The 22,416-nt window shown below is 32.6% G+C and overlaps 1 protein-coding gene across 1 annotated transcript; it reads right to left on the bottom strand.

Moving 5' to 3' along the window:
- Nucleotides 1–6,306: 6,306 nt before the first annotated feature.
- Nucleotides 6,307–12,579, bottom strand: LOC100813852 (WAT1-related protein At4g08290). The gene is made up of 7 exons (XM_003544631.4): nucleotides 12,250–12,579; nucleotides 10,651–10,713; nucleotides 10,116–10,232; nucleotides 8,762–9,005; nucleotides 7,550–7,711; nucleotides 7,299–7,450; nucleotides 6,307–6,758 (listed from the first exon to the last, which is right to left on the bottom strand). The coding sequence occupies exons 1-7, from the start codon at nucleotides 12,450–12,452 to the stop codon at nucleotides 6,512–6,514; spliced, it is 1,188 nt and encodes a 395-aa protein (XP_003544679.1). The 5' UTR covers nucleotides 12,453–12,579; the 3' UTR covers nucleotides 6,307–6,511.
- Nucleotides 12,580–22,416: the final 9,837 nt, after the last annotated feature.

The raw sequence follows: 22,416 nt of genomic DNA, 5'->3' as shown, positions 1-22,416 counted from the left end.
CGCCTTTGAGCTTCTTAATGGGCCTTCTTTGCGCTAAGCATGAGCAGGCCGCTAAGTGAGGAGACGCGTTGGGCCTGTCTTGTGCGCTAAGTGAGCTATCCCATTCTTCAACATTTCTTCAATGCTTTTTCTTCCAGTTTTTGCATCAATTTTCCTCCAAAGCACTTGAAATCTTTTTCTTTTAACTTCTCCTGATAAAAAATTGCAAAGATATTAATTTCTTCATTATTTCATTAAAAACAACAGTAAAGTGAAGAAATTATAATCATTCTTAGCCAAAATTAACTATCAAATTAACTCAAACTTTAAACTTATCAACTCCCTCAAATTAAAATCTTTGTTTGTTCTCAAGCAAAAGACAAGTTCTGAATATACCGACACATGAGATAACCGCAAACCATTTCACACCTTTCAATGGATGACCCTCAAGCATGCATTTGTCTTGATCTTATGATGAGAGCATGAAGGAGTGCACATGGAGATGCAAAAGGTTAGCAAATAAAAATTTCATCAAGGCAAAATTACCACACTTCATTCCTTACAAGGCTAGTGTTTCTTTCAACACACAAGTGTCTTGGCTAAGAGTGTTTTTTAAATTCAACAACTGAACTAATGTTTCCAACTTTGCACTTCTTCTCAGTTAAGGCAATCATACATACATACTCTGGATTACTAACAGCTTTTTTAGGCTTGTAACATGGCTGGGCTAACAAGGAACACATGGTTTTTCTTTGGATTCAAAGTTTGGTTCTAAGAGAGCACCTACCTCATATTTTTCTAATAACCCATGCCTTTATATTTCACAGCCCTAACTTTCATGTCTTCCATTCTTAACAGCACACAAAATTTCTTTGGTACATAGTTGCTATTAGTTTTTTATTTGAATCATACTTTTTTCTTCTTCTTTTTTTATCAATAGAATCTATAAAAACTGAATTACATTAGTACTGTAGCAATTGATCATATAATGCAGTTTCCTCTGGATGTGTGTTATTCCTGAAACAAAAATTTTCACCCAAGAACCCTCCTCTCCTCAAATTAAGGGTAAATTTGTCTTAACTTGTGCTCTCGTACAACCTAAGATAAGGCGTTCATTAATTTTATTCGGCTCGGGTTTCAAAGACAATTTATTCACATTAGGCTCAACAGGGTGCAAGGGATTTATTCTTGTAAAAGGTTAGCTATTTGGCTTAGTGGCTAAGAAAATCAAAACAAGGACTTAATCATTTCCACCTTATGTATGTACTCAATAGTCCAAGAATCATGCAAAATCAAGAAATTAAGAGCAATCATTCTCTCACAATTATAAGGTCACATATCTCACCGGACATTTATGAAGTGCTCGGTTTACCATACCATGATTTTCATTCAGACGTGCTAACCTCTTCACTCTTGTGCTTTCGATTCATACTTCATCACTCACAATAACACTTGCTCACAAAAGAATAAAAAATTTCACAATCATTTCATCAATACACAGTATATCTCATTCATCCATTCATCTAGAACAAGTCATAGCCAATTACTGATTTCCTATGTCTCTATCATGCAATTTTTATTCAATGACTGAAATTAAACTGCACGAAATCAAAAGAAAAGAAATAACACAACTATCCTAAAAAAACACAAATGAAATTAACTAAAAGAGAGACTAGGTAAGAAATCCTGGGTTGCCTCCCAGTAAGCACTTCTTTAACGTCATTAGCTTGATAGGTCCAATGCCTTCAAGGTGGCATGAAGGTCACATAGAACACATCTTCCTTGCATTTTCACCTATTAGATAGAGACTCCATGAAACTCATGTATCCCATAAATGTCTTCCATGTCATTGCAAGAGAAGTGCTGGTGATTAAGGAGAGAATGGCACTTAAAGATTTACATGTTCTTCATGCCTTTCTTCCTTGACAATCAGTTGATGAGGAGGGGTATTGACTTGGAGAATACTTTCTGGTGGAATTTCTACTTGTGAACACTTCTCCCATTGTTGTTGTGTTCTCTCCTCACTTTTTTTTCCATCTTTTTCTCTTGAATCATGCTCTTCTACAAGACTTTCCTCATGAGCTTCAACCTCTACAAAGTTGTATTCCCTTGTGACAAAAAATTTAGCCACTTCTTTTGCTAGCTTACCAAATTGAATTTCCAGATTTTTAATTGCATGTTGAGTAGCTTCAGATGTTTCCATGAGTTGCATCAACAAATTACCAAGATTAGAAATTCTTTCTTCTTCATATTGATTGTAAGGTTGTAACTCTTGCTCCCACTGACAATTTTTCATGGAGTAACTCTTGCCAACTTGAATCTCTAGATTTTGAATTGAGTTTTGATTGGCTTTAAAGCTAGCTTGAGATTTTTCCATGAATTGCATAAACACATTCTCCATATCAGAAAATGTTTTTTCTTCATTTTGATTGTAAGGGTGTAACTCGTGTCCCTACCAATGATTTTCCATGGAGTAGAGATGACAATTATTATTGAAATGCTCTCCTCCACAAAAATCACAATTTACCGGTGGTGGGTGACTGACCCTTAATCGTGTGCTTTCAAGATGCTCAGTCCACCTCTTTAAAATATCTTCCATGGATTAAGTTCTTCTGAGGTTCCACCCTGCAAGCATAGACTCTCAAGAAAAAGACACTTTTTTTGTTAAAAAAATATAAGATTGAACAAAGTAAAATTGAAAAAAAATAAAAATACAAAGTTAAAAATAAAAATTGATTGCTTTAAAATTGGAATATGCAAAAAACCAAGTACGAAGAACAAAATCCTCGACAACGACGCAAAAAACTTGTTAACTCGTTGGCAGGTATACCAATTTGTCTCAAGTAATAAATTACTCGGAAGTCCAAGTGTCAAATCTACAAGAACTTTGTTTGTAGTTAGATTGATGTAAACCCAATTTACAAGCAAGAGATAAGAAATTTAAATGTAAAATTTAGAGAAAGTAAGAAATAAGAAGGGTAAGAAATTTAAAATAGAAGATTAGGAGATAAGATAAAAATTTAAAGAGATAAGAGATTGGAGTAAAAGATAAGAAATGTAGAAGATAAAGATAATAATGCTTAATGATAAATTCATAATTTAAAATATGTTGGGGCCTATCATGCCTAACTACCTTTGATGCAATATTGATGATTTTTCTCTATCTAATGCTTTTTCAATTTCCACTCACATCTACTAAGACACACAACTCTGATCCCTCACGATAGAGAGCCTAATTTATCTATTCTCTCTCCCCAAATCCATTTGCAAAGATAGAATAGTAAATTGCATGATGTATGGAGGTGTATACAGAGGCAAAACAAAGTCACTATATCCCTAACAATGAATTATTTAGATGCCCTTTCCTAGTTCTTTAGAAATTACCATTTCCGAATGTATAACCCCTAAAACTAATGCATGGATGATCAGGCCATACAGTAACAATAAAGCATAGGAAAGAAATGATAAAAATTGGCATTGCATTAAATAGATAGTATTGTATCTTCTGACTACTCGAAGTTTGGCAGCTTCTTCTTTAACCTTCACCATTTCTCAGACTTCTTCGTTGGTTTCTAGTTCCACCCTCATATTTTCTTCGTTTTGCTATTGCTAGAACAATAGTCTCTATGTCGATGGTTCCCTGACTTCCACGGGGATCATGGTGTCTGTGCCATTTGTAAGTCGATAAGGAGTTTCATTGGTTGCTGTCTGGGATGTACAATGGTATGCTTAGAGTATGCTGTATAGTTCTTTTTTCCATAGGCCCTTAGACTTGTCGAGTCTAGTTCGCGGGGCCTTAAGGATGACTCTATTAGCTGCCTATGTTTGTTTGTTAGTTTGAGGATGTTCGACAGAGGTGACCGGGTGCTTGATGCCTAGCCTTGTCAAGAAGTTTGAGCTTTGAATTGGGTATCCTTGTCGATGACAACGGTGTATGGGAGGCCGTACCTGCAGATGAGGTGCTTCTAGGTGAATTTTTCCACCTCACTGGACATAATGCCCCGAAGTGATCTTGCTTCTATCCACTTGGTGAAGTAGTTGATGACAACTAGTAAGTATTTGACAGCTCTCGGGGCATTTGGCAGTGGTCCTAGGATGTCCATTCCCCACATGGCAAAGGGTCATGGGGGCTCAGACTATGAAGTTTGTTAGGAGGAGTGTGTGGCACGTCTGCAAACTCTTAACATCATCCGCATTTCCTGGTAAAGTCAGGGGCATCTGCCTTGAGTGTTGGCCATTAATAGCTAGCTCGCACCGCTTTGGTGGCTAGGGAGCGTCCTCCAGTATGGAGACCATAGATCCTTTTGTGAAGTTCTTTCATGACGTAGTCTGCCTGTTGACTGTTTAGGCACTTGATTAACTCGTCATCAAGGATGGTGTATTAGTTGGCCTTCCGTTTGAGGTGTTCGGCTTCATCCTCGTTTAGTGGTAAGACCCCCCCCCCCCCCCCCGAATTAGGAAGTTCTTGTAGGGGGTCATCCAGTTTGGTTCTTCCTCTTTTTCGGTCATAATTTCCTCAGCATCTATAGTGAGAGTTTGGAGCATCTCCTGGATGATGGTCTTGAGGTGCCCAACCTTCTTGGTACTGGCCAACTTGTAGAGTAGGTCCGCCCGGGTATTGCTTTCCCTGGGGATGTAGTACATTTCAAAATAGTCAAAATTGTCAATGAGAGACTTTGCTATGTGATAGTATTTGAGCAGCACTGTTTCCTTGGTTTGGTATGTGTTGGAAACCTATCCTTGGGCAAGCTATAAGTCTGTGTAGCATCGTAGCCGCTTGGCTTCGACTTCTTTGGCTAGCTTCAGACCTACAATAAGTGCCTCATACTCTGCCTAATTGTTTGAGGCTCTGAAGTTGAGCTTGAGGGCTTGCTCTAGAGTGATATTGTTAGGGCCTTTGAGGATCCCTGCCCCGCTTCCTTTTATGTTGGACGCACTGTCAAAGTAAAGGGTCCATCAGTCTGGCGTGGTTGTGTCATTTCTAGCGAATTTTACCAGAAAATCAGTCATGAATTGTGTCTTCATGGGACCGTGTGGTTCACACTGAATGTCGAACCCTGATAGTTTGACGGACCAGGCTACCATCTTTCCTGCAAGTTCAAGCTTTCTCAAAACCTATTTGATGGGATAGTTCGTCTTGACAACTACTTGATGACGCTGGAAGTAGGGCCTAAGTCATCATGCCGAAGTGATGTGTGCTAGCGCTACCTTTTTTATCCTTTGGTAGCACATCTCAGCGTCATGGAGCATGATGCCTCCCTTCCTCTTGTACGAGGGTTGAGCTTACGGCTTCGTCAGCCACTGAGAGATACAGGAGTAGAGGTGCTTCTGGCCTGGGTTGACTCAGAACTGGTCTTCTTGAAAGCTGGGAAGGCTTGTTCATAAGTCTCGTCCCATGAGAAGGGCTCAATCTTTTTTAGCAGTTTGTAAAATGACTTTGCCTTTTCAACGAGCTTTGGAAGGAACCTGGATAGGGATGCTAGCCTACCGTTGAGCTTCTGTGCTTCTTGGACGTTGGTTGGGCTGTGCATCTCTAGTATGGCAGTGCATTTGTAGGGATTGGCTTCAATCTCCCAGTGTGTGATCATGAAGCCGGGGAACTTGTTGCCGCCTACCCCGAAAGTATATTTTCCAGGGTTGAGGCGCATGTCATATTTGGGTAGTTCCCCAAATACTTATTCTAGGTTCGCTACATGTTGGGGGTATGCTTTGAGACTTGACAACCATGTCGTCCATATATACCTAAATGTTTTGTCTGATCTGTTGTTTGAAGACTCGATCCATTAGTCGTTGGTATGTCGCGCTTGCATTTTTTAGGCCAAATGGCATGACCTTGTAGCAAAAGTTGACATCTTCAGTGATGAATGACGTTTTCTCCTCGTCTGGAGGATGCATTCTGATCTAGTTGTATCCGGAGTAGGTGTTCAAGAAACTTAGCACCTGGCTGTATCATTCTCTCAAGTTTTATCCTTATCTCATATTCAATACTATTATTCTTTCTCTTCATATAAGGTGATCAAAGTGAGTTGGATGTAACTATAACCATGTTCTTAATGTGTAATATTAGAATCAATATGATATGATATAATCCACAAATAACTATATCTTTTATGTAGTCACTCTAAAATAAATTGATTTTTAAATATATGTATTGAGAAATAATTGTTGAAAAGTATTAATCTCTTAAATATATCTCTTTATCGCATAGATTAATCTCTAATTCTCTAAAGATACCATAAGGTGAAAAAAAAAATATAGCATACATCTCAAAAAAACCTGTTTTGGACAGTGTAAGACTCAAAACGCGAGCTGCTAAAACTTGCAAGATGATAAATCCTACCGAAATGCACTATAAATTAAATTGAAAAGTACATAATTCATGTCTCGTAAAATGCGGAGGTGAAGCTCAGAATTCGCATAAAACTACCCAACTCTGGAAACATTTAATAAACAAGTACAGTTAAGATCACAGTACATTGATCATGGACTAGTGTCACACTATCTTTACTACTACTATTACTTTGTGATCCGATTAAGGCCCACATAAATTGACCGTGGTGGTTCTGGCTTCCACGTCGTCTTTTCTATCCCCAATTATGACCAATTGAGCTTTATTATTATCATTGGCATCATCACTTATGGGTACAGTAACTGGTAGCTGTTGTTGGCGTTGCAGGGTAACCTTTTCAGGGGATGGTGGCATGAGATGTTTCTGTTCCTTAGCTTTGCCCCACACTACTAGATAGAGCCCAATTACCACCACCACTCCTCCAATAATACTGGTATAATACAATTCATCGGATAGTTGGAAAATAATATTCATAAGAAAATTGGAATTCAGGAAGAGAAACTAGGAAAAAAAAGAAAGACTGAAATATATGTTTACTCTCTATAAATATGATTCTATTTAGTTTTAGTCTTTTATATATATTTTCTAGTTTTAATCTTTATAATAACTTTTAAAATTATGGTTTGGAATATAAATAATGATGGGACTTAATAATGGTTGTTGATGTAATGATGATATAGATTATGTTTTAAAATTTTACAAATCATGAAGATTAAAATCAACAAATTTTTTGAAGATATTAAAATTTATAAATATTAAAAACATCTTTTATTGAATAGAAATACCAGAAAACAATTGAAATGTGTCAATAACTAGACTCAAGATTTTGTGGATATAACAGGAAGTGATGTCTTGTTAAAGATAGTTAATATATTTTTTTATAATAAAGATTAATCATAAATAAATTTAATTTGATAGTTTATACTTGTAAAAAAGAGAAACAATTATGTAGCACTTCACTTGGTAGTACCTTCCAAGGTGAAGTTTCTCTGAGAGGACTATGCAGGCCAAGGCCGTGACTATGATCATACGCAGGGGATTAAATGCTGTCACAAACACTGGCCCCGTCGTTTTAATAACCATGCCTTGCACGTAAAATTGGATTGCTGATGTTACTATTCCCTGCATCATCACAAATTATCAAAACATGTCAAAATGAAGGACTAAGGGCTAAAAATGTAACTTGGGTCGGGCCATTAAGCCCAAACAATGGGTACTAACCGAGTATGCATAAGCAACAAGCCTAGAATCCCATGCTAGAGACCAGACATCAGGGCTGTTACGCTCCATGAAAAAACTAACTGCACTGCTTTGAAGTGCACCTACAAAGCAAACCCAGGTGGCTAGGGACATCTCTGCTGGGTACTTTCTCAATGTTATGGCCTGCAAAATAATCAAATCATGCATAAGCTTCCCTTGCAATATATACAATAACAAAGGTTATAATAATATAATCTTTTATTAACATAATTTATCATGCATGTAAATTTAATTGTGAATTTTTTAATGAATGCTATATAATTTTATTTTCTGAAACCACATGTACGGGATAATCAGGGACGGAATCAGGAAATTTTGTTAGGGGGCAAAAATTTAACACATGAATAAACTTCTCTAAGATATAATATCAAGAAAGAAATTAACATAAAATAAAATAATTATAGCTAAAATTAATATGAACAATTAAAAGTAATTATAGCAATTAATAACTTACTTTTCCCACCTAATGTTTAAAATTATTGCTTTAAATACATTTTATAGAATAAAATAAAAGTAAATTAAGGAAAAAAAAAATATTTTTTTACCCACAAAATTAAAACCTAAAATATTAATTAAGAAAATCAAATTCAATTTCACTCAAACTAACTTATCGGAACAGAGTTTCTTTTTAGACAAATCAATCACTTGATGTTTTATATTGTGTTGATTAAAGAATATAAAATATTTTAAAAAAAGTTAAGTGTCATAAGGGGTTAGTACTAATGAACATATTTAATAAATTATAAATATATATTTACTCTGAAAATAATAGAATTTAATTTTTTTTATCCGAATAGAATTTATTATCTAAATCTTGAATTATTATTATAAAATGTATTATGTGCCTCGAGTTCTTTAAAGTTTGAAATCAGGTGCTAATATAGTAATATAATATTGTAAAGAAAATTTTGTGAATCGAGGGGGTAGTTAGTCCATATGAACTTGAACGTGGTTCCGCCTCTGGCTTAATCTTACTCAAGTTATGTAAAATTATAGTGAATAACAATTGTATATTTAAAAATAATTACAGACACACATAATTGAACATTTTTTTTTGGTTCCAACCACTCATTTTAGACAATAATTATTTTTTTTGTCTGTAACATGTATGTATATAGGACTTTGTTTGATTATCTGGTATTCAACTAATTCCCTGTGTGTGGATAAACTTACTTGCAATATGTAGAAAGCCGAGAAGCCAGCACAACCTATGAGGAGAAAACATGCACCAATGAGCCAGTGACTGCCAGAAGGGTCGTTCACATTCTCAGGCTGTCCCACGTGGCTAGCCGATGAGCCTGCAATGTTAACAACAGGACCTTTGTACAGTGCCATTAGAAAAGCACCTCCAAGACTAACTGCAGTGCCAATCACTTTGGCTATACATCCTAGCTCCTTAAAGTTCATGCGCTCCAATCTGCTCAAATATAATAAATGACATAGTATTAGAATATTACCGTTTGATTATTAAAATTTCAATTAGAGTTTAATGATACTGCGCCCCAAAGTGTAAAATTCTATATAAAATTGTTATTTAATCATATATTATCATTGATTTGACTTTTAATATAATTATTATAAAAAGTTAATAATTTATTATACAGTGATTTTTTATTCATGGACACCATTGATTAGTATAAGTTGTAAATTATCCATGCTACAAAACTCCATATGAGTATTGTGTTGTATGGAGACAAGGAAAATATTGATTAAGACATTGATACCTAAAATTCGACATAAAAGGCCTAACAACACGGATATAATTTATCTATATTTAGACATAACTTATAAAGGCTTCTAAGAATGAGAAGAAATAAGGAATTGACTCTTAATAATTCCTGTAATTAACTACAATTAATTATTTCTTTAATTAATCTTATCTGATTATTTATTTTTTTAATAAACAAGTTTAATATAATATTAATTATTATACATTTATAATTATGTATTTATCTTTACTTATTTTTTTAAATGTTCCTACACTATCATATTTTAGAATGAAAAAAAGATAATGAAAATTGTATGTTTTAATCATCAAATATGTTGAAAAGGTAGAGCAGTTTTTTGTGATAAGTTATTTATGCACTTTCTAAGGAAAATAATGTTTTCTTATCACATAATTATAAATATGTTATGATAAAAACAAGAAAATATATACAGCAAACATGCTTATCTTGCAATTTTAACTAAGAAAAAAATACAGATTACTTTTTTCTTGTTGCAAAAACAAAATAATAGATTAATTAATTAATTAGTTGGGTGAAGAAAGAAAATGACACGCATTAATTCATGACATTCGTGAATGCGATGACATAGACCTATCACTACAAATAAATGGGTAAAATTAAATATCTTAAGAGCCACTACGACACTGCCCCGTTTTCTCGGTAGTCTTAAGCTAATGACATAGTGGAATCTATGAAGGATATTCACTGGGTACATGCTAGCTTGTTTTCTGTTATATGCATCAAACTAGTCATTAATTAATTAATTAATATATGTGACTTGATTATGATATCTTACGTACCGAAAAATGATTGCTAGTACAAAGGTAATGGAGGGTACGGAATTCATCACGGCAGACGCAAATGATGCTGATGTGTACTTCATACCAAGGAACGTGAAGCATTGATCAAGTATTATCCTGCATATAACAGCATAAATTAATTAACACGTTAACTTTTATCACCACTAAAATTAAATTAGGGACCGAATTCACATCAATATCGAAGTCATAAAAATTTCAGAAATAATTTTTCTTTAAAATTCTTGTGATATTACTCGCTTTGATCTTTTTTCATTAATAACAATTTTAAATTAGTCCTATATTTATTTCTAATCCATTTAATCATTTTTATTTAAAAAAAACAACAAAATGTTATTTTAGTGATTAATTTGATAAAAATAATGTTTAATAATTAATTTAATATGTATATATATATATATATTTATAGATAATTAATTTAATGCATTTATAAATAGCAATACAAATGTATATCTTTAAAATGAGAAAATAAACATTTATTAATTGTCAAACATGTAAGTGGAGGAATTGACGTTACTCGACAAAAGCCACGGCCATAATCTCTGAAAATATCCGAACTGTCATCTTGGGCCTAACTTTCCTGCAAATAATGATAATAATAATAAAATATTTAGATAATTAGAAACACAAAATAATAACCTAATTGAAGCATTACTTTTAATTTATTATTATAATCAAACAATAAGGATTAAAGAGTGTCTTAAGGAACAAAGTATAATTTTTTAATGATTATTATAATATTTTGGTTTAAATATATATTTTTTAATTCCTATAAGTGAACACATTTTGATTTTGGTCATTATAACTTTTTATATTTTCATCTCCCGAAAAAAGAAAAACATTATTTTTTGGCTCATATTGTCCTATGTCTTTCATTAATGAATTATGTATTTAATTTAATAAAAGGTCTAGTGACCATCTTGAGTGACCATCCATTATTATTTGTAGTATCATGTCAGCATGTAATATTTCTAAAATAAAATATTCAAATCCCTGAAAAGAAAAGCTATTTGTCTAAAATGAATGCTAGGGTACCGAAAATAATGATTTTAGATTTTAAAGGGATGAAAATTGTTTCTTTAAAGGAGACCAAAATTAAAATTCACTTATTTTACAGATAATAAAAAATCATGATACTAAAATTTAGAGGGATGAAAAATAGAATTTTTTTTAAGGAAACAAAATCAAAGCTCTCTAATTTTATAAAAACTTAACATATTTAAGCCTAATATCTAATGTATAAGTAATTTTAAAATTATTGCTAAATTTATTATTTTAAATTTTTACATTTTAACAAATTTTGTTAACATTTGCCAATTATAATAATCAAGGTAAATATTCTGAATAATATTTCTCTCACGTTCATTTATTTTAATACTACTTTAGTTCTTACTCTTTATTTTTCAAAGGTAAAAGTGAAAGACAAAAACTTAATTGATTTTTTTTTTTTATCTCTTCTACAAGATAAAATGATATATACAGTGTGTGTAGGAGTAATGTTAAAGAAGGAAAGTGTTGAAATATCATTGCTAAATATATGAATTTATATTTTAAGTATGTGCTTAGTTTACTTTATTTTGAATAAATAATCATTTTTTAATTTTCTCAAAGAAATTCTTAAAAAAACAAGTGATTATTTTCTTGAAAAAAAATCTTCCAAAAAATGTATAATACTGAAATTAAAAATTTTCAAAATGCATGCGTTGAACTCAGTTCTATAAAACTATTTAGCTCCTGTAAAGACATAGTATAATAATAATAATATAATCCATATATAATGATATAAACTATATACACTAACCAAAAGATAAACAGAAAAACTAGAACTAACATACCAGCATCAACCATTGATCATAACAACGTAAAGGTGGCTGGAATATTACGTTCATGAATCATGATCATGAAGAACCTACTCTATCATTTTTTTTATAAAAGAATAATTTTTTTCTATAAAAATTAAAGATATTAAAGATTTATAATAATTTACACATCTTATTTAATACCTTGAGTTAAACCTCTTGATAACCTATTCTATCTATTCTATGTATGTGCAATATGCAAGCGTGCATGATGCATATATTGATGTTAATTATTTTTAGATGATAAGAGATGAAACCTTTCAAGAAAAAATGCGAATGGGCCAAGAGCTATAGTGGCGATGACGTTCCGGTAAACGACAAACACATAATGACTCATGCCCTTATTGAGAGCATCCATGGTGATAAGATACATGCCGGCTGAGCCAAATTGCAAGCTCAATATTATCAAATATGATTTTGAATTGCATAACCACTCATATACCCTCTTACAACACTCCATTATTGCACTTATCTCTTTTTCTCTCTCTCTCTCTCTCTCTCTCTCTATCTAAATATAGTATTTCTATTTGTTTTGAGTAGTCAGATTGCCTGTGCTTGATTACTATGTTTGTGTGGTATTGAATGCAAGAACGAGGTTGCCCTTCTCAGTATTTATACCCAAAGATATCAGTTACTTGTTAAATTAATCAGTTTATTAATTGCTTAATCGAAAATCCACTATGAAAAAATTGCGTGATGACTGCAGTCTACTTTTTGAAGAAATTGTGTGGCAACAAGAGAGAATTAATTAATTAAGTAATAAATGGTTGGTATTTGCAATAGACCAAGGTGTATCTTGCCTTTTTTTTAAATCAAATTTTATCTTAGGACTCGAACTTCATTTTTCTCTAATAGTGTTATCCACTTTGAAAAAAAAAATTGTGTTCGTTGAAAAGATGTGTTCCTTTTCATGTCTAATTTGGTTGATCGTTTTTCTCCTCATACAATGATGGCAATTCAGTGGAAGACCAAGTTAATGCAAACGATGCAAACACCTCATTTTTCGAAGCTTTGATGATCACTCTTCTATCATTAAAATCATTTTATCGTATTGCAACACAAACTTATTTGTAATTGATTGAGAATACTATATAAGGAATCTAAAGATGATCAAACACACGCATTCCTAAAAACAATTATGATCATTAATTAAGTTTCTTATACGACATATGAATGGGATTAGAACCCTTAGATTTGGAAAAAGAAAAAAAGAAAAAAAAAACTACATGGACGGTTAGTTTAATTTTTTGTGGTTCATATTTTATGTTTATTAATAATAAATTTATAAATGCTGCAAATATATCCATTGTTTTATGCTGTAAGATGTTTCAGAGTTATTTTTTCTGAGTTTTAGAAGATCGCGATCTGACATCAACTATATTATCCATGCTCACTTGTTCATTCGTAACCAATCCTTTGAATTGCATAACAAAATTTCTTAGTGCTGTTTGATTCTCATCACATCAAACAAACGTGATCCACGTCAAAGAGAACTTATTATTTGTATTTTTTACGTATTTTTACTGTTTTTGATAGTTTTTCACCTTAATGGACGTATAAAACACAGTACCAATTTTTTTTTTTTTTTTGAAATGATTTAATTATATACATACATACACTATTATGCATCCCATGCAAAGATAGATCAAATATGTGTCAAATATAAAATAAAAACATATAGTCCGCTATTATATAAAATAAATTTTTTACCTGAATGAATAATGTCACATGATATCTTGAGCTTATTTTTTATCTTTAAAATTATAGATTCTTTTCCATAAGATAGCTACATTTAATTTATCTTGTCACTATTGACTCACATACTTTTAATTACGTACGTGTATAACTCTAAGGCATTTTTGGTATAGAATAAAATAAGATAACAATATCTTTGTCTCAATGTATATTATTATATGGAAGCAATTGTCTCCGTATAACTTTTTAACTTTTCTTCATATAATATACATGTATGATTATAAATCATCTCTATATATGATTTGAAATGCAGTAGGTAAAAGTCAATTAATAATATCAATATTGTCCTATAATATATATTTCTAGCCTAACTCTGGTCACTATCCTTTCAATCAGACATTCTTAATATCCTCTCTTCTCTCTCTTTTTAATGTGCACTTTACACATTATTTACATAATTAGGAAAATTTTTCTTTTAACCATTTTAAATTATCTTTCTTTTATCTTTATTTGTAAAATTTTATTTGGTTATCATTTTCAATTTACCATCTTTTACTTTTATCACTAAATTAAATAATTTTTAATAGTTTTTTTATGGAAATTTTTAATAATTAAAAGTAATCGCATATCATAATTTAAATTATTTATTATAAATCTAAAATATAATTTCTATATTTAAATATATCTATTTATTATGGATTTTAACATGTACAGTGTATAAACTTAAATACTAATATATATTTACAGAGATCCTAGAATATATTAAACCCATTCACTAATTATTTTAAGAAAAAAATCTTCAATGCATCTCACAACTTCTTATTCCAATAATTTATTGTATGATATTTGTGCTAAAAACTATTAACAAATCAGTAAGAGCTATATAAAATGATAGTGAACGTTGCTGATAATAGCATCTAGTGTTCTCATATCATACGATGAACTTGAATCCCTCTCCAAACGATTCTTGGTTGATCTGAGGATTCCTATATATACAAGTTATTTCTCCAAGAAATTAGTGTTGGAGATATATAGTCTAAGCAACAATGATCTGAAGAAATGAAAAAAAAAATATAGAAGAAAAAAAGAAGAAGAAAAGAATACTTTTATGACAAAACCATATATTAATATAATAAAAAATAATTTCAAAAGATGATAATTTATTTTAATTATATATAAGAATAATTAAAGTGAAATATACAGTAAATAAAATTGTTTTATAAGTATAAATTTATTAATAATAAATACAAAAAATTCTATAATTATGCATAATGAGATAAATTAAGGTCACCATTGATATTCAACAAATTAATTAATATACCAATCTAAGAGAAGTCATCCAAGGCCCCTTGGCCTTGACTTAACCGACAAGCAAGAGAATGATCTAAGTTTAGTTAAATCCATTCAAAATATAAAATCAGCACCCTTGAATTCTTCCACTAGGGTTTAACTGTTTAGGGTTTGGAGACGAGGTAAGATTTTATTTGATCGATCATTGCATCGTTGATATGTTTTTCACTCTTTTAATTAAGATTCCTATTTATCACAAACTTGGTTAATCAGATTCTTCCATTAGACAAAATGAGTTCGGGTAGGACTTATTTTGGATGCATTACTATATGACGTTGTTCCAATACTCACCTGAGGAAAGAAAAATCTAACAAATATACTACAATATTGCACATGTGTAAAACACTAGCATAGCCAATGTGACAAAAGCCTAATAATTGAAATGTTTAAATTGTTAATTAGGTATAGAAACTAATTGGAAGAGATATGGTGGTGCAGATTGCTTTCACATGTTTTCTCAGTGGCTCATGCGGGTTCTTTTGTGTTTAATTTAATATTCCTACCTGCCCGGAAGTGAAATTCAGTTCAGATCAGAGTCAATTCCATTATCTGATCCTAACGAATTCTCTTTATACCGTCTTACGTATATCTACCAAAATTTGGCTTGTTCACATCATATCCCACGCGTATTCTGAATCTACACCCTTGTTTAAAATGCTAACCGAATTTGATTTATATTATTCTAACATATTATATGCAATTAGTTTATCATTGCATAAAGTAAGGTGCTTTGTTAAGTCGATTGTTGTGACGTGTGACTAACATAATTTTGTCTGAAAAAAAAAGTTTATAAGGTAACTAGTTTCCCCCCTATTTTTTTTCTGTATTTAACCTTTAAAATAATTTAAATCGTAATATTATAATCTGTTAATCTTAATTTATTGATTCATTTATTAATGAAAATTCATTTGCTTATATTTTTTTATTCATGCATCTAATTAATTATATTTTTTTATTGTATTAAATAATATATAATTCTATGTATTGGTACAATTTATAAATTCTTTTTAATTTCAAAATACATCTTTTTCACCCCTAATAAGAATTGCAATGTGTTTCACTTTGTTTTCTTATCCCTTTTATGCAAAGCAGAATTGCCTCTTGATGCATGATTATGTTTTTTTTTTTAATTGTGTTCCGAGATTGTTTTGTGAAATTGTTACCTTATGATTTCTTTGTTCCCTTACATTACCTTTAAATGCTTGTTGATTTAAAAGGTTAGTTGTGATGCATGTGGTGTTTTTCTATAAAATCTTTTAGAACTTATTTCTAAAGATGGAAAAATGTTTTAGTGATCTCCTAATCCCCAATGTCAAGTTCTATTACTTCCTCATTGGTGGAAATCAATTTTGAAATATTTGATTCCCTTGCATTGGTTTCTATAGTTTTGAGATTTCGTTTTCTCAACTATGAAATTGGTTTCAAAGTTGTTCTTAAAAGCAAAAGCTTGTCCCTTTGACCTTTTGTTTTTCCAAAAGTGGTGATGTCTTTCTTAGACCTTACCCTTGATCAAAATATGTTTTTCCATCTTTCTTTGGTTATAACATGGATGTTGAAAGGTTTGTTAAAGTTTCATTGTTGCATTTAAAAAGTTCATCATCCTTGTTTTTGCACGAGTTTCATTTCGATGAACCTTTGCATGTTTTCATTTCTCATATGTATCTTCCTTTCTTCTTTGATGAAGTTTTATGCATGATTTTTTGTCGTTGTTTTTCAGCCAACCCCTATCTTAGAGGTTTCATCTGTTAGTATTTTTAGAAGGATGTAGTTGTGTTGATGACGGGGTATAAGATGTTCTTTTTGAGAACACCCGTAGCTGTGAGATGATATCAAGCCTTGTGTGGAAGCTTGCTTGTGAAGCTTTTATGGAGGCTGGATCTTTGAGCTTCAATGAGATCCTTCAATGGTGATTTTCCATCATGGAGATGCAGCAGAAGATAAAGGAGAAAAGATGAGATGAGGAGCCATCCACTAGGGAATAAACCATAGAAGAAGGAGCTTCACCATCAAGAGAGTACCTTGGATAAGAAGCTTAGAGAGGAAGCTTCAATGGAGGAAGAGAGAGAGAGAGAGAGGAGCATGAAATTGAAGGAGGAAAAGAGGGAGAGAAGTTGAACTTTGAAGTGTGTCTCACAAGACTCTCATTCATCAAAATTACAACAAGTGTTACACATACTTCTATTTATAGCCTAGGTAGCTTCCTTGAGAAGATTCCTAGAGAACCTAAAGCTTAGCTACACACACCCCTCTAATAGCTAAGCTTACCTCCTTGAGATGAGAAGCTAGAGCCTTAGCTACACCCCCCCTATAATAGCTAAACTCACTCCCATGCCAAAATACATGAAAATACAAAAAAGTCCCTACTACAAAGACTACTCAAAATGTCCTAAAATATAAGGCTAATGTAAATCATGCAGGTTTTGATGATGTCAAAAAGAATTTGCTTGATAATGAGTGTCATCATCAAAAAGGGGGAGAATATGAATCATGTATGTTTTGATGATGTCAAAAAGAAATCACTTCATTGTCATCATCAAAAAGGGAAAGAATGTGAATGTACGTATACATGATTTTGATGATGTCAAAGAAGAATCAAACAAGGCTGCTTCAAAGGATAAGCATTTGCTTCAAGGTTAATACAAGATTACTTCAACAAACAAATCCTTGCTTCAAGATTTCTTCAAGATCAAGCCTTGCCTTAAAACAAAGGGTTTCAAAGTCATGCAAGGCTCTGGTAATCGATTACCAGGAAGTGTAGTCGATTACTAGAAGGGAAGTTTGAGAAATAGCTGTTGAAAAGGGTTTTGAATTTGAATTTTGAACATGTAATCGATTACCATATGTCTGTAATCGATTACCAACAACGAAACTCCTGAAATTCAAATTCAAAAGTCATGACTCTTCAAAATATAACTGTGTAATCGATTACCAGAAACCTGTAATCGATTACCAGTGAAGAATTTCAGAAAAAGCTTTTTGAAAAGACACATCTCTTCAAACCATTTTGAAAAGGCACGAAAGACCTATATATATGTGTGTCTGACTTCAAAAAGCAACGAGAGAGATATTTTAAGAGAATTTCATTGCCAAATGCTCTCTCAAAAGAAACTCTTGGGAAAACACTTGCAAATCCATTAAGAGTTCATCCATGGACTTCAATTGTAATATCCTTCTCTTTAAGAGAGAATTCCTATTCTTTCTTCTTATACAAAGAAATTGATTAAGGGATTGAGGGTCTCTTAAGTTGTAAGGATTCCTGAACACAAGGGATGGGTTTTCCCTGTGTGGTTCAGACTTTGTAAAAGTATTTTACAAAGAGAAAGGAAAATCTCAAGTGGGTTGCTTGAGGACTGGACGTAGGCAACGAACTTTACCGAACCAGTATAAAATTGAGTTTGCATTCTCTCTTCCCTTATCTCATTTATATTATTGCAATCAATTTTATCTTGCATATTTAAAGAACATTATTAAATTGATTGTTGCTGCTTCTGCATTCTGAGCCTATCTCATTTAAAAGGGGGTTAAAAGTTTGTTAGTGGGAAATTAATTCAGCCCTTCTTAAGATAACTGAGGCCACATTTTTCCAACAGATAAAACCCTATACTACTAAAATGGCCAAAATACAAGGCCCAAAAGAAGGAAAAACCTATTCTAATATTTACAAAGAAGAGTGGACCCAACCTTGGCCCATGGGATCAGAAATCTACCCTGAGGTTCATGAGAACCCTATGGCCTTCTTTAGCAGCTCTAGCCTAATCCTCTTGGAGTCTTCTATCCAATATCCTTGGGGGATATGATTGCATCATCCCCTCCCCCTTGGAAAGGATTTGACCTCAAATCCTGAGGTTCTTGATACTCTGGACTCCTTCCCTTGACACTTGTAAAAAGAATAAAAACATATATATTAGCGATGTTGGGTATGTTAAGGTAGGGTAAGGTCTGAAAACCCCTTTCCTGGGCATCTTCCTATAAGGGAACATGGTTCCTCATCAACTCAATGAGTGGTGCTACAGGTATAAAAAAATATGGGACAAACCTTTTGTAAAAGTTTGTTAAGTCATGGTAGCCCCAGATTTCCCTTATACTTGGTGGAGTGGGGCAATCAGGAATGACCTTTATTCTCTTAGGGTCCGTGGGAACCCCTTGATCACTATTTTAAAAATTAAAGAAAGTAATGCAATAAAATGTACCTTTTTCTGTATTTTCATGTTGATTATTCCTACAAAAAAGTACGACAAACGTAAGGTGTCCCATATGAGCACCTAGGATAGTATTAAAACCAAAAATAAGAACAAACCTACCTAATGAGTCCCTATGTTCATGAATCATGGAGATGTTGGGTGCATGAGTGATTTTACAAAAGAGGGTTGCAACACTCAACACATTCATCATATCACTTATTTTAGGGATTTGGTGCCTAATAATACCTATTTTGGGCACCAACAAAGCACAAAGATTTAAGCTCTTATGAACCAAACCCTCATCCAACAACTTCTTTACTTGAGGAATAACCTCAAGCCCAAGAGGTGTGACAGTGCTAACAAGGGTCTTTTTACAAAGGAGAAGATGTGGAGGTTTTCTAAAGGGGAAAGTTTCTTTAATTATTGTCTTTATTTCAAAATCACTTTCCTTCTTAGCTAACCTCTTGGAGGAGACACTTACCTCCTTACACTCCTTCTTAACCATTAAAGATTGTCCTTCTTCTTGGGGGTAGATTTCTTCACTAGATTCTCCCCCTTTTGTTTCTTCACTTTCACTAGAGGAAGGTGAAGTAGTAGCCTCATCTTGGCTACTATAAATGTCTTGGCTCCTCATAATCATGGTTTTCTTGGTGGGACATTGAGAAGTAATGTGTCCTCTTCCAAGACATTTGAAGCACTTTATAGAGCTAGCTTCTCTTGCATACTAGTCTTAGGGGGTTGCTTTTCTATTGTCTTCCCCTTATTATCTTTGGGCTTAGAAGGTGCAGCCCCTATGATGCCTTGACCTTGATCTTTCTTTGGATATGAGTGAGAGCCATAAGATTTTGAAGTAGACTTCCTTTTAAGTTGTTGCTCTACCCTTATTTCCCAATCTAAGTAAGCCTCTACATTGTCCTTTCCATGGAAGTATGGGAGGTTAATGTTAGCCTCTGGAGGCTTTCTTTCCTTTTCTCTCCTATGGGAGTGAGGTCTAAGATGTGATCTATGCCTTCCTTCATAATAGTCACGAAGTTCTTCACTTAGGCTCTTGCAAGAGTCATGACTATTATAGGAGGCATGTTTTTCTTTTCTTAACTCTTTTAGTATTTTCCTTCTTTCTTCTTCCCTTATTTGTTCCCTCTCATCTTGATTTATTTCTACCCTCTCTTTTCCTTTTTCTTTTCTTTCTAGTTTTTCTTTCCATAACTTGAGGGAACTCAACTCATCTAAGAATCTAGATAGAGGGTCCTTATGACTAGTACCCTCACCATTAACACTAGATGAATGATGACTCATGTTGGTTCCTAAGTTGTGATTCTTTCTTGTTGAGGGTTTTCAAAAGCTAAAAGCTAGTGTTTAAAAGAACTCAAGATAAGCGTGATAAGCAAGAAGAAAGTATTATGCACTAACAAGATAAACTAGGCGCGACTAGTAAAGAAAACAAGCTATGTAAATAAGCAAGAAATTAAAGTGCAAGAGATGTAAATTAGGAGGATCCTAAGAGTGTTTGGATGACCTCATTTAATGTTCCCAACAAAGCACTGACTATCCTAAGGGAAAATTGCCTAAAATTATTACACACAAATGGAAGTAGGGTGACCTATTGGAGGCTCCCAATTTACTTCCAATGAAAGGCCTTTTTGTTACAAAATTTGAAAGTAATGTAGGTAAACGTACAAATGTCCAATTACAAATAAATTTCCAATTAGAAAAAGGTCCTCAATTTTGGTGGCTATTGTCTCTTTGGTGTTTCACTCAATTTTCAGTGCTTCTTAGTCCAATAGCTCTTAAGGTGATTGACCCCTCGCTTCTTGACTGAAATTCTTCAATGGATGACACCAATCCTCATTTCCAATTCCCTATATGGAAACTCACAAACAAGGAAACAAAGAAACAAGATATAACCAAAGACCAAAAAATTGAAATGAAAGCTAAACCAATAGAGTTTTAACAAGACAAATTTTAAAGTATTATTCAACAATTAAAGCAATGAAAAGGACATAGAAGCAAGCTAGGACTCAAAGAGAAACTTAGAATGACTCTAGAGTAGAGTAAAAAAACAAAAAAAAAAAAGACTCAACAAACCTCTAGTTTTGACAGTTGTTTTCACAATAATTTTCAATTTAAATTTCAGAACTAATATTGGTATAAAATAGGCACAAATTATAGAACAAATTTTGAGCCAAAACAATAAGCACACTTCCCTTTCACTCTTTTTTCCTGGATACTGATTTTTCTGCCAACTTGTGTGATTTTTCCTAATTTGTTTCCAGATGTCTAGAAAATTCAGTAAAAATTTCAGCTCAAAATTCGCAGTGACCAATTCCCAGTAATTTTTACAAGTTCATATGTTCAAGCTGTCAGCACCAGCGATTTCAAACTTCAAATTTTTTAAGCATGGTATATTGATTGCCTTGGGCTTACTTTCAACCTTCCTATGTATGTTGAACTCAATAGGATTGTTTACCATAGTTTTAGGAGTTCAATATTCATTTAGGATCAAAATTTCAGCTAGCAATTCAATCACCAAAACTCAAATTTACAATAGACACAATCATAAGAAAACCTAAAAGTTCAAGAAAAGGTTCACAATCAAAGACTCTAATAATTTTGCATGAGGACTAATTAACATGAAAGATTTGAATCAAATCAACTAATAGGCTAAAATAATTTCATACACTCATGAACATATGAGTTAGACAAAGAAACAAGAAAAATAAAATTCACCACAACATAAGGAATCTTATGTGACAAGTTTCATGACAAGACATGACTTCTATGACAAAACTACAATAGGTGAACATGTCACTCTAGATTTTTGAGTTTTTCTTCTACTTTAATGTATTTTAAAGAATTTTATGATTTTGGTTTCAGCCACAAAAAATAGCAAAACAAAACTCAAAGGAACCTAAACTCATCATAATTCATGGTTCAAGAACAAGGGCAAGAAATTTGAACCATAGAAAATCAAATCTAGCTTCTATAGCAAGTTTAACCGGTGGAAATTCTAAAGAATCATGTTAACAACATTCAACACAAGACATGTGAGGAGATACATGGAGAAAAATGAAGAAACAACAATGGAGGAGAAGGTAAAGTTGAAAGTTAATGGAGGTTTAAGGAGCACATACTTGAAGCTCTTGTGCTCTGATTACCACTTGATGGAAGCTTGCTTCTGAAGCTTCTATGGAGGCTGAA

The sequence above is a fragment of the Glycine max genome, chromosome 14 (assembly GCF_000004515.6).
Source record: "Glycine max cultivar Williams 82 chromosome 14, Glycine_max_v4.0, whole genome shotgun sequence".
Classification (NCBI taxonomy): domain Eukaryota; kingdom Viridiplantae; phylum Streptophyta; class Magnoliopsida; order Fabales; family Fabaceae; genus Glycine; species Glycine max.
The sequence above is the reverse complement of the archived record's forward strand: the minus strand, read 5'-3'. Positions and strand labels throughout refer to the sequence as shown.